The sequence below is a fragment of the Lepus europaeus genome, chromosome 18, assembly GCF_033115175.1.
Source record: "Lepus europaeus isolate LE1 chromosome 18, mLepTim1.pri, whole genome shotgun sequence".
NCBI lineage: Eukaryota > Metazoa > Chordata > Mammalia > Lagomorpha > Leporidae > Lepus > Lepus europaeus.
In genome coordinates this window covers 37,936,282-37,949,641 of record NC_084844.1, presented here as the reverse complement: position 1 = coordinate 37,949,641, position 13,360 = coordinate 37,936,282, and the positions used below count along the sequence as shown (strand labels likewise).

At 41.0% G+C, this 13,360-nt stretch overlaps 1 protein-coding gene across 9 annotated transcripts in view; it reads left to right on the top strand.

Moving 5' to 3' along the window:
- Window positions 1–13,360, top strand: part of SYNRG (synergin gamma) — a 92,589-nt gene that overhangs the window by 26,903 nt on the left and 52,326 nt on the right. For 7 of the 9 annotated variants that reach the window (XM_062175314.1, XM_062175307.1, XM_062175313.1 and 4 more), the window contains exons 7-11: window positions 3,584–3,886; window positions 4,752–4,985; window positions 5,906–5,983; window positions 11,709–11,905; window positions 12,476–12,724. In XM_062175314.1, the coding sequence (XP_062031298.1) occupies window positions 3,584–3,886; window positions 4,752–4,985; window positions 5,906–5,983; window positions 11,709–11,905; window positions 12,476–12,724 (1,061 nt within the window). The remainder of the gene's footprint in view (window positions 1–3,583; window positions 3,887–4,751; window positions 4,986–5,905; window positions 5,984–11,708; window positions 11,906–12,475; window positions 12,725–13,360) is intronic. The other 2 variants (XM_062175310.1, XM_062175309.1) reach the window with 1 other exon arrangement.

Genomic DNA, 13,360 nt, shown 5'->3' with positions numbered 1-13,360 from the left:
GGATCTTTTTTGGGTGGTACCAAGAGGGAATGATATTATCACAATAATGAATTTTTAATTTTCTGCAGCAGTTTTAATTGTATCCTATTCATTTCATGTGTTAGATCATATACCTAGATTACTATTCCAAAAATATGCCCCAAAGTTAATATGCTAAGATTGAAAAGGGGCCGACGCTGTGGCATAGCGGGTTAATGCCCTGGCCTGAAGCATCGGCATCCCATGTGGGTGCTGGTTCTGGTCCCGACTGCTCCACTTCTAATCCAGCTCTCTGCTGTGGCCTGGGAAAGCAGTAGAAGATGGCCCAAGTCCTTGGGCCCCTGAATCCACATAAGAGATCTGGAAGAGGCTCCTGGCTTTGGATTGGCACAGCTCTGTCCGTTGCGGCCATCTGGGGAGTGAACCATTGGACGGAAGACCTCTCTCTCTTCTGCCTCTCTTCTCTCTGTGTAACTCTTTCAAATAAATAAATAAATCTTTAAAAAAAAAAAAAGATTGAAAAGAGAATGAATCAAGGTAAGAAAGGGAAAGCATATCCAGACAAGAAAGTTCAACACTGAATGAGCTAGTCGAGAAGTAATTTAAGAGTAGATGGGTGGCCGGCGTCGTGGCTTAACAGGCTGATCCTCCACCTTGCGGAGCCAGCACACCGGGTTCTAGTCCCAGTTGGGGCGCCGGATTCTATCTTGGTTGCCTCTCTTCCAGGCCAGCTCTCTGCTATGGCCCGGGAAGGCAGGGGAGGATGGCCCAAGTTCTTGGGCCCTGCACCCACATGGGAGACCAAGAGAAGCACCTGGCTGTTGGCTTCAGTTCAGCGCAATGAGCCGGCCGCGGCAGCCATTGGAGGGTGAAGCAATGGCAAAAAGGAAGACCTTTCTCTCTGTCTCTCTTTCTCTCTCACTATCCACTCTGCCTGTCAAAAAAAAAAAAAAAAAAGAGTAGATGGGGCCAGTGCTCTGGCATAGCTGGTAAAGCCACTCCCTGCAGTGCTGGCATCCCATATGGGCGCCAGTTTGAGTCTTGGTTGCTCCACTTCTGATCCAGCTCTCTGCTATGGCCTGGGAAAGCAGTGGAAGATGGCCCAAGGCCTTGGGCCCCTGCACACGTGTGGGAGACCTGGAAGAAGCTCCTGGCTTCCAATCAGCGCATCTCTGGCCGTTGCAGCCAACTGGAGAGTGAACCAGTGGATGGAAGATGTGTTTCTCTCTCTCTCTGTCTCTCTCTCTCTCTCTGCGCCTCTCCTTCTATCTCTGTGTAACTCTGACTTTCAAATGAATCTTTAAAAAAAAAAAAAAGTAGATGCTGGAAGTTAATACTCAAATGACCCAGCACAGAAGTTAGGAATGGAGGACACAGAGTGGAGTGGTCATTGTTAGGCCATTTTGGCAACCAGCTGTGGTTTTACAGTGAGTATTAAGTACTCATTGTTAAATAACAAATTGATGTTTTTATGCTCAGAACTTGAGAGTTTAGTCAACATGTGCTCAATTCGTAATTTTTAATTGACTGCTTGATGCAGAGCATGAAGCAAACCCACAGAGATTCCAGAGGCTTCCCTTTAGGGTCTTATTAACCCTAGGCCCAGAGTATGTAGAAATAGTTAATAATCTTTTCACTGCCAAAGGCATTTTTTAATTTTCCCCCATAAAATGTTTATCTTAAAATCTTACAATATAAACTGTATCATAATTTTATGCTGCTTATTAATTACATTTATAGCTATAAGAATTTGAGTCAAAATATGTTCCATATAGAATTAACAATTCCAGCCAAATGCAAAAAAATTAAAGTGGATTTAGCCTTTGCAGCATGTTGCTAATACATAGGGGCCATATTATAAAAATGTTCACAGTAGGGCTTGACATTGTGGCACAGCAGGTTCTTCTGCTGCTCATATCAGAGTGCCAGTTCAAATCCCAGCTAAATAAAATTAAGACAGTAATTTTGCATCTTTCATAAAATTTTTAATACTTCCAAATCTTACTTCATTGCTATAAGTGTGTAGTGTCCCCATTTTTCAGATGAGAGCCTTTCTGACAGGGAGCTGGATTGGAAGTGCAGAGGCAGGACTTGATCCAGCAGCCGATACTGATGCCAGCACTGCAGGCCATGGTTGAACCAGCTGAGCCACCACACCGGCTGCCCAGATGAGAGCCTTTTTAAAGAAAAGTCTGCTCCCTGTGACATTAAACTTCAGTAAATATTGAAGCAATTGAGAGTAGTTAAAAATGTGAAGAAGCAACAATAAAGTATGTTATTAATGAGCTTTGTATTAAATCTGGCCCCTGTAGAGCAGGCTTACTACATAAGTGAATCTCACTTTGAACAATAAAAAGCAGCAGTGATGTTTATAAAAATCCTTTAGTGCTGAAGATCTTTTTATGTAGTCCTCAGGCTAGGCTTACTTTCTATTTGTTTATTAAGATTTATTTATTTACAAGGCAGAGTTACAGAGGAGACAGAGATCCTCCATCTGCTGGTTCGCTCCCCAGATGGCTATGATGGCTGCAGCTGGGATGATCCAAAGCTAGAAGCTTCTTTCGGATCTCCCACGTGGGCACAGGGGCCCAAGGACTTGGGCTATCTTCTGCTGCTTTCCCAGGCGCATTAGTAGAGAGCTGGATCAGAAGTGGGGCAACCGGGACATGAACCATCACCCAGGGATGCCCAGCACCACAGCACCAACTGTGCTATAATGCCGGCCCCATGCTTACTTTCTTATATTGACCATTGAGTTGTTTGGTTGAGTACCTTAATATGGTATGCCAGTTTTGATAATTTTCATAGGAAAGTGTTACCTTTATAATGTACTTAACACTTTTGTTTTTTGTAATTTTCATGTGATCTATTCAGAGTTCATGGATCAGGGGTGATATATAAACAAATTACAAGCTTATATTGTATCCTGTTCCTACTATATTTCTTATTAAATAATTAAGTTTATATTGTGCCTTATTTCTCACTGAATTTCTAACTAATGAAATTTAAGCATCAGAATGTGTCCGAAGTGTGTGAGTGTTAGTAGGAACAATAAAAGGCAAAAAATAGACCGTCAGAGCCTTTGGAGACTGATGTTACCAGATGTGGTATACAGACTTCAGAAAGTCTGCAGAAAAACGGGATTCTGTGATAGTTATTTTGGTGCAAAAAAGTTTTGAAGTTCAGTTGTACTTTTTTCATAGTACACATTTCTGTGAACTTTTTGAAGATCACTCATACATAGGTTTTCTTATATCTGAGATACATTGATTTGAGAGAATATCACCCAGGTAAACTGTTCATTTGGATTTAAAAATAATCACTATGTTGATATAGATTATTAGCGGTCTTGGATAGGGAAAAAATTAGTGTTGACCTAATAAAAGGAAAATTTGAGTTTTACTTTTTTGTTTATGAAATTTCCTCTTCAAAAGACTTAAAATTGTGTGTAGACATCGGTTTTTGTAAGTATTGTCTAATTCCACTTGTTCACCTCCACTAATTTGTTTTGCTGTTTTCTTTTGGAATTGTACTGCATCTCAATTTCTCTTTTCTCTGTTGATTTTCATTTCTGTGTGTTTCATTACCATTTTCCATTTTGCAGATTGTCCCACATCATCTCATTCTACCAAAACTGTCTCTCCATCACCTGCCTTTCTTGATGAAGAAGAATTCAGTGACTTTATGCAGGGGCCTGTTGAAGTTCCCGTATGTGGGCCTTCTTCCACGGCCCAGCCCTTTCAGTCTTTCCATCCCACCACCCCACTTGGCCAGTTGCTTACACAGAAGGCTGGGGCACAGCCTCTCCCTGCAGGTCAGATTCCAGTGTCATTTGCCTTACATGGTGTCCCTGGGCAAATTCCTTATTCCTCCACTGCTTCAGCCTCACACAGTGTACAGAAAGCAGGTAACTCCTAGCATTATTAATGCAAATATTCATGAGACAGTCTAGGGTAATTGACTTGTTATATAAGTAGAGTAATACAGTAATGTTGGCAAGGAAACTTATACGAATATATTGGTGCTGTCAAAATTCACCAAAGTAAGAGTGTTGAGTTTTAAATTCTGGAGTCTTCACATCCTAGAAAAGTGATTAAAATATGATCCTAAATCAGCAATTTAAACCACCTTAGAACTCGGAAAACAAATTGGTTTCTAAAAAGCATTACTCTTTCATTTGGGAAAAATCACCAATATGGCTTTCTTAAGAATGAAATGTTGAAGCGGTCTTTCTGGTTCAGTGAGTGAGAGCACTGGGGCCAAAGCCCAGGGTGTTCATTCACCGCCTGTCCTTGGATAGGTCGTTAAACATTTCTGTGCCTCAGTTTAAATCATCCATGAAACAATAAGGTCAGCTAAACCCTGTATCTCATGACATACAAGAGAGCGCTGGAAGGGATCTTGGCAAATGTGTATAGTTCGAACTGTCTCATTTGACAGACCTGCAAACAGCCCTGAAGGTGTTATCACTGACCTGAGGCTTGCCGAGTAGTTTAAGTGTCTGTATCTTAGGTAGGTTCCCTGATTTCTAAGGTAGTGCTCCTTGCACTATGCTATTCTACCTGCCTTTTCAGAGAATTCATAGAACCACAGTTGATTATTAAGTTCTCTTTAAGTTTCTCAAGTCCGATATAAGTGTGTAATGACTGGATTATTTAAAAGATTACATTATGTGTGGCAGAACTTTCCCTTTAGAATATTGGGGTGGAAGTGAGTGAAAAAATCAGAAATATGCGATTATATACGAATAATCCTTCATGCTGTTTGTTTAGGCCTTTCTTTGGAGGAGAAGCTCCTAGTGTCTTGTGATATAAGTACATCTGGGCAGGAGCAAATTAAATTAAACACTTCTGAAGTGGGGCACAAAGCCATAGCCCCGGGTTCCAGTAAGAACCATCCCAGTTTAACGGCCAGTAACGGGGGTGCTGTAGACGGATGTTTAAGTGGTACCACCACTGCAGAGGCAGAAAAGTCTTCAGACCAAAACCTGTCAATTGAAGAGAGTGGTGAGCTCATGAAATATTCAACAAAAAAATTTGCTTAACCAAATGCTCAAATGCTAACACCTTAAGCATTAATCTTATGAATGCTGCTTGATTTTGCTAATTGAAACTATGCTTAAAATATATTTAATGCACTCTTTTCTCCAGTTAACCCCTAAGATTTTGCTCTGAATTCTTTCAAGACACTAAAATTCCTTTTCAAAAATAAGATTTTTATAACCTGTTTTCTTAAGAATCATTCCTGATTATAAATATTCTTTCCTTTTGTTTTATAAAAGCTCTCTCTTTGTCCCCTTAAACTTTATGTTCTTCCGTGAAGGTTGAAAAGTTAAACTAACTGGAAAAGTCACCAATGAGAATATAGTTTTGCATTCTCCAAAGTAGATCATAAATACTGCGCCTGAAAGATCCAGATTTTATAAACTCATCCTGCAGAGATGAATTAAAATGTGGCCAGCCTAGGAGGCAAACTTATAAAAGATATTTTACTGTATTAAAAAAGAACTCAAAAATTCCTGTACATCTAAGGCAGTGTCATGCTCAGGTAAAGAAATGAAATCAGACTTGCAAAGAATCATTATTATAAGCCACAAGAAAAGTTTAGGCAATTAAAATTTTTACATAGGTAATTTTTTAAACCATCTGTCTTGTTTTTTCCTTCAGTTTATAAGCACGAAATGATGCAAGCCTTGTATGACTCAGACTATTGATTTGGTACATTTTAGTTTTTCTTTAATTTATTCTTGATGACATAATGTACAGGAGTTGTTTAGAAACAAAATATTTTAGTTGTATTGGTGACTTTTTTTTTTAAAGTGTCTCCAACAAGTGCTCTTTTTTATAAAAAAACAAGCAAACAGTGACTCAGTGTTTGCACATCTCTTGTTGGTGAGTTGTGTACATTGATGTTTCCTGTTTTGCAGGTGTGGGAGTGTTTCCCTCCCAGGACCCTGCTCAGCCCAGAATGCCTCCTTGGATTTATAATGAGAGCTTGGTTCCAGGTAAAAAAAAAAACAAAAACAAAAACAAAACTTCTTTGCCCAGTATTCCCTTTGGATAGTTTGCTTCCAATATCATGAGTTTTATTGTAAATATTACTTTCATGGTTACACAAAATGCAGAAGGAGTTGTCACTTTTCTTTTGTTCTGAAAGAGCACAGAAAATTGATCTGTTTCTTAAGACTGCTTTATATATGGAATAGCTAAATCAACAAAGAAGAAATGATTTGCTTTGATATTTTAAATGTTTTATTCATCGTCATAATATTTTTATTTCTAGAAGTGTTCTTTGATTTACTGTGCCTTAAAAGATAATATCATGTTTATTTTCAATTGTGTTAATTATTGGGTACAGTTTTATGAATTCTCAACAACTAATTGATTTTTTTAATGTTCATTTTATGAGTTGTCATGTGATACACAAAGTAAAAGACCAGGTGGCATCCTTGTTCACACTGAAAGGTGGATTTTACTTTTTCCTTTATGTAAAAATACTCTATTTAATAGTCTATTTAAGCCATAATTTATCCATAGAATTTGGGCTGTCTGCAGCAGCATATGTTAATATTTTTTTTAAAAAAGATTGTTTATTAGAAAGGCAGAGTTACAGAGAGGCAGAGGCAGAGAGAGAGAGAGAATGTCCATCCGCTGTTTCACTCCTCATATGTTAATCCTAAAAAAAATTGTGAAAACCATTTTTTTTTTTTTATTTGACAGGTAGAGTTATAGACAGTGAGAGAGAGAGACAAGAGAAAGGTCTTCCTTCCATTGGTTCACTCCCCAAATGGCCGCTATGGCTGGTGCTGCGCCGATCTGAAGCCAGGAGCCAGGTGCTTCCTCCTGGTCTCCCATGCGGGTGCAGGGCCCAAGCACTTGGGTCATCCTCCACTACCTTTCCGGGCCACAGCAGAGAGCTGGACTGGAAGAGGAGCAACCAGAACTAGAAACTGGTGCCCATATGGGATGCTGGCACTGCAGGCTGAGGATTAACCAAATGAGCCATGGCACTGGCCAAGAAAACCATTTCTAAATAAGGGAATGGGCATTTAGCCTAGAGGTTAGGATGCTCATGTCGCACATCAGAGTGCCTGAGCTCAATTTTTGGCTCCAGCTCCTGACTCCACTATCTGTCAGTGTAGACCCTAGGAGGTAACAGTGAATGCTCAAGTCATTGACTTGCCACTGTTTAGGAGACCTGAATGGAGTTCCCAGCTCCTGGCTTCACCCCCAGCTATTGTAGGCATGTGGGGAGTGAACCAGTGGATGGAAGCTCACTCTCTTTCTGTCTCCCAAATAAATGTGAAAACAAAAAATGTTAATTAAGGGGGCCCAGTGCTGTGGTGTAGCAGGTAAAGCCGTAGGCATTCTTTTTTTTTTTTTTTTTTTTTTTTTTTTTTTTTTTTTTTAACAGGCAGAGTGGACAGTGAGAGAGAGAGACAGAGAGAAAGGTCTTCCTTTTTGCCGTTGGTTCACCCTCCAATGGCCGCCACGGCCGGCGCACTGCACTGATCCGAAGCCAGGAGCAAGGTGCTTCTCCTGGTCTCCCATGTGGGTGCAGGGCCCAAGGACTTGGGCCATCCTCCACTGCACTGCCGGGCCATAGCAGAGAGCTGGCCTGGAAGAGGGGCAACCAGGACAGAATCCGGCGCCCCGACCGGGACTAGAACCCAGTGTGCCAGCGCCGCAGACAGAGGATTAGCCTATTGAGCCACGGCGCCGGCTCAGAATAGGCATTCTATATGGGCACTGAAGTCCTAGCTGCTCCACTTCTCTGCTGATATGCCTGGGAGAGCAGCAGAAGATGGCCAACTGCTTAGACACCCCTGTACCCCCATGGGAGAAACTTCTGGCTCCTGGTTTCAGGTCAGCCCAGCTCCAGCCATTGCAGCCATTTGGGGAGTGAAGTAGTGAATGGACAATTGATCTCGGTGTCTCCCTTTCTCTCTAACTATGCCTTTTGAATAAATAAATCTTATTAAAATTTTAATTGACATATAATTGTACATATTTATAGGGTAGCATACCCATCTCTTAAATGCTTATTACTTATGTATATTGGGAACCTACAAACTCCTGTTCTAGTTTCTATGCAATATATAATAAATCATTGTGAGGCCAGCGCCGCGGCTCAACAGGCTAATCCTCCACCTTGCGGCGCCGGCACACCGGGTTCTAGTCCCGGTTGGGGTGCCGGATTCTATCCTGGTTGCCCCTCTTCCAGGCCAGCTCTCTGCTATGGCCCGGGAGTGCAGTGGAGGATGGCCCAAGTGCTTGGGCCCTGTACCCGCATGGGAGACCAGCAGAAGCACCTGACTCCTGGCTTTAGTTCAGCGCAATGAGCCGGCCGCGGCAGCCATTGGAGGGTGAAGCAATGGCAAAAAGGAAGACCTTTCTCTCTGTCTCTCTCTCTCTCTCACTATCCACTCTGCCTGTCAAAAAATAAAAAATAAAAAAAAATAATAAACCATTGTGAACTCTTGTCACCTTTCTGTGCAATAGAACAGTAGAATTTATTCTTTCTACGTAAAGTTTGGTATCTGTTATCCAACCACTCTCTGTTCCTCTTCTCCTATCCCTCCTGATCTATTGTGACCACTATTCTGTTCTCAACTTCTATGAAATCAACTTTTTTAGCTTCTGCATGTGAGTGAGAACATATAGTATTTGTCTTTCTGTAGCTGGCTTAATTTCACTTAGCATGATGTCCACTTCCATCCATGTTGTCCCAAATAGCTGAAAAATAGGCCATTGTGTATGTTTGCCACATTTCCTTTATCCGTTCATTCATCCGTCTATGGATACTTAAACTGACTCCATATCTTGGCTATTGCGAAAAGTGCTGCAGTGAACATGGGAGTGCAGATATTTCTTTGATATATTGATGTTTCTTTTGGCTATTCTAATGGGAGAGCTGGCTCCTATGGTGAATCTATTTTTAGTTTCACTGAAGACCCTCCATGCTGTTTTCTATAATGGAACAGAATATGAGACATGTTTCCTTTTCTCTACATTTTCCCCAGCATTTGTTTCTAATTTTTTTGGTAATAGCCATTCTAACTAGGGTGAGTTGGTACTTTGTGGTTTTGATTTATGGTTCCCTGAGGATTGGTGATATTGATCATTCATTTTTTTCATGTACTTGTTGGCCATTTGTGGTATTTTCTGTTGGAAATGCCCACATATTAATAGCATTCTCTGGGTTTTTTTCCTGATGAGTTTTTAAGTTCCATATATTATCTGCTGTCAAATGCATAGTTTGAAAAGATTTCTTCCCGTTCTGCAGGTTGTTTTTTTTAAAGATTTATTTATTTTACTTGAAAGTCGCAGTTACACAGAGAAGGAGAGGCAGAGAGAAAGAGAGAGAGGTCTTCCATCCGCTGCAGATGGCTGCAGCAGCCGGAGCTGCGCCGATCTGAAGCCAGGAGCTTCCTCCAGGTCTCCCACGTGGGTGCAAGGGCCCAAGGACTTGGGCTATCTGCTGTTGCTTTCCCAGGCCATAGCGGAGAGCTGGATCAGAAGTAGAGCAGCCAGGTCTCGAACCGGCACCCATATGGTATGCTGGCACTGCAGGCGGAAGCTTTACCCGTTATGCCACAGCACCAGCCCCAGGTTGTTTCTTTACTGTGTTGATTGTTTCCCCTGCTGTGCAAAAACTTCTTAGTTCCATATAATTTCATTTGTCTGTTTTTGTTTTTGTTGCCTGTATTTTTGGGATCTTATTTTAAAAAATCATTGCCTATACTGATGTCTTGAAGTGTTTCCCCTGTGTTTTCTTCTAGTAATCTTATAATTTCAGCTTTTATGTTTAGGTCTTTTGATCCATTCTGAGTTGTGTTTTGTAGATGGTGAGAGATAAGAGTCAGCATGTGTTAATATATTGTGACTTGCTTAATTTAGTGTAGTTTGCTAACACCTTGAAAGCTAAAGGTAAATTCCCTTAGATCTTCAGTTTTCTAGATTGGTCATAGTCTAAATTTGTTGTGAACTTGATTAGATAAAATTCATGCATGATTTCTGTGGCTGAACTTTTTAGAAGAAACTGATAATATCTTTATTACAGTCACATCCTAAAAGGCTAATTATTCCCAAAACTCTATGGGTCTTCAACTGTGCATAAAACTGCAATGTTCCCTTTGAGTAGTTTGCAGCTATTCTTCTTCCCCTCTGTCCTCGAGCCAAACAAGCAAATAAAAGCTGGGTCTTATTATTTTTGCGAGTTTTACCTATTTTCTGCTAGTTTGTATTTCTCCTTCCTCTTTTCAAACATAAATTTATAAAGTCATACATTTAAAAGACAAAGTAATGTGTTCGTTTTTCCAGCCTACTAACCTGTAATCCGTATATTTGACAGATAGAATTAGATAGTGAGAGAGAGACAGAAAGGTCTTCCTTCCATTGGTTCACCACCCAAATGGCTGCTATGGCCAGCACGGTGCCAATCCGAAGCCAGGTGCTTCCTCCTGGTCTCTCATGCGGGTGCAGGGCCCAAGCACTTGGGCCATCCTCCACTGCACTCCCAGGCCACAGCAGAGAGCGGGACTGCAAGAGGAGCAGCCGGGACTAGAACCTGGTGCCCATATGGGCTGCCGGTGCCGCAGGCAGAGGATTAGCCAAGTGAGCCATGGAGCTGGCCTCCGTAATCCGTATTTTTAATCCTAGGTGTAAAATTTTATTATAAACATTTTTCTCTGTCAGTCTTAGCTTTACTCACTTTGATTTCCAACAACCTCCGTAACTGGACTCGCCAGATTTACACCATATAAGCATATATGCCATGTTAAATTTTAGTTTCAGATAAACAGCAAATAATTAAGAATGTCCCATTTTTTGTTTTATATGATAACCCTATCTCTAGCAGCCTTCTCATTTAGGCCTTTGGAAAGCCCATATTACTGTGAAAAACTCACCAACAGTCTCTTTGTTTTTTTCAAATGCTTGCTCTACTTCCTTGCCCTACGTGAAGCCAAGTCTTTGCTTGAAAGCTGCCTTTCCATAGATCCACCACTCATTAGCTAGTTCCAGAGAAAAGCAGTGTTGGTGGAATTCTTACTTCCCCTTGCTATTTCCAAATTCGATTACTCTATACTTTCTTCTCTTTTAAAGTACAACGTATCTGCTTACACCACCTCTACCGTATTATTACTGAAATCTTCTGAGTTATAAAAGTTTACTTTACCTTCGACTATAAGTCATCTTTAGGATCAACCTCCAACCTCTCTCCTAAGCTCCAGACCCAAATTGTCTTGGGATTATTTCCATTTGACTGCCTTTTTAAAAAATATTATTTGTTTAAAAGGCAGAATGACAGAGACAGAGTCATACACAGAGGGAGATCATCTGTCCCTTGGTTCACTTGCCGAATGCTAAGCCAGGAGCCCAGAGTTCTATCCAGGTCCCCAATGTGAGTAGCAGGGGCCCACGTACTTGAACTACTGCTTCCCAGGGTATGAATTAGCAGGAAGCTGGGTCAAAAGTGAAACCTGGACTTGAACCCAGACACTCCAATATGGGATGCCAGCATCCTACACAGCATCTGTTAACTACTGTGTCAAACACTGGTACCCCATCCTCATACTTTAACTTCTTTACAGCAGTTCAAACCTTGATGTGCCTTTGGTTCTATTAAAGTAGTTTGATTTAAGATCATTCTTGTATACCAACAATAAGCAGAAAAGGTCCATCATTTGTACTGTGTTTACATTTGTAATTTGTTCTTTTCTTTAACAGATGCCTATAAAAAAATTCTGGAAACCACAATGACTCCAACTGGAATAGATACTGCTAAACTTTATCCTATTTTGATGTCATCTGGACTTCCCAGGGAAACTCTGGGACAGATATGGGCCTTAGCTAATCGAACAACACCTGGCAAACTTACTAAAGAAGAACTTTATACAGTTCTCGCCATGATAGCAGTAACACAGGTAGATAGCTTTTTTTATGGTGGGTCAAGTAACTTTGATGCACATTGAACGAATGTGACTGCTTTCTACTGCAACATTGTAGAATTCTTTGTACATCAAAATTTGGATTGTTTTCATGATATAGTACTTTTTAAATATACAGATTAAGTGATGCATGTACTGGCAAATTATTCTCTTGTTTAAAAATGTTTAATATGGCAACATTCTCTGGCCTAGCTGTTCATTACTTCTGATTTTGAAAAGTTAATAATAGGTTAAATGACTCTTATTTAATGTCCTTTTTAAAAATTCTAGGATTGTAAAGTATTTTCAGACTAATAGTAGTCTGTCATTTCAAAGTCATTTTAAATTATTCGATCATTGCAAATTGAATTATTGGAGGGGGAAAATGTCAGAACTGATATGTGTCAGCCATTTCTAAGGATTAGATTTGTGTTAACCTTGTAACTTTTTTCTTAAATTTGGGGAATTCAGAGTGAAAATACAAAGTCTACAGATTTTAAAGTTTCTCTTAATTCTATGTGCTTTTGCAGTCCCCTAAAATGTTTGTTTCCTGCCTGTTCTGTATAGAGGGGTGTACCTGCCATGAGTCCTGACACTTTAAACCAGTTCCCAGCGGCTCCTATTCCAACTTTAAGTGGTTTTCCTATGACTTTGCCTACCCCAGTGAGTCAGCCAACTGTGATACCATCAGGCCCTGCAGGCTCCATGCCCCTTGGCCTTGGACAGCCTGTCATGGGCATTAACCTTGTTGGACCAGTGGGTGGAGCTGCAGCCCAAGGTTCCAGTGGCTTCATGACAACTTACCCTGCAAATCAGGTACGTGGAAAAGCTGGCATATTGCAGATAATCCCTGAAAGTGAATCTAGGCAACTTTTTTTTTTCAGGACTACATAAAGAAAATTGCTAGATTTTGGTGGACAATTGAGGTTAAAATTAAACAGTGTTAAAACTAATTTTTTTAGCCGGCGCCGTGGCTCAACAGGCTAATCCTCCGCCTTGCGGCGCCGGCACACCGGGTTCTAGTCCCGGTTGGGGCACCGATCCTGTCCCGGTTGCCCCTCTTCCAGGCCAGCTCTCTGCTGTGGCCAGGGAGTGCAGTGGAGGATGGCCCAAGTCCTTGGGTCCTGCACCCCATGGGAGACCAGGAGAAGCACCTGGCTCCTGCCATCGGAACAGCGCGGTGCGCCGGCCGCAGCGCGCTACCGCGGCGGCCATTGGAGGGTGAACCAACGGCAAAAGGAAGACCTTTCTCTCTGTCTCTCTCTCTCACTGTCCACTCTGCCTGTCAAAAAAAAAAATAAAATAAAAATAAAAAATAAAAAATAAAAAAAAAAACTAATTTTTTTTATTATTTAAAAGATAAGAAGAAATTTCTTAGTTGTTAAGGTGCTTCTGAGTCAGAATCCCTTTATAACTCGTTTGATCATGCCCAAGAATTGCTTGCTGCTTCAA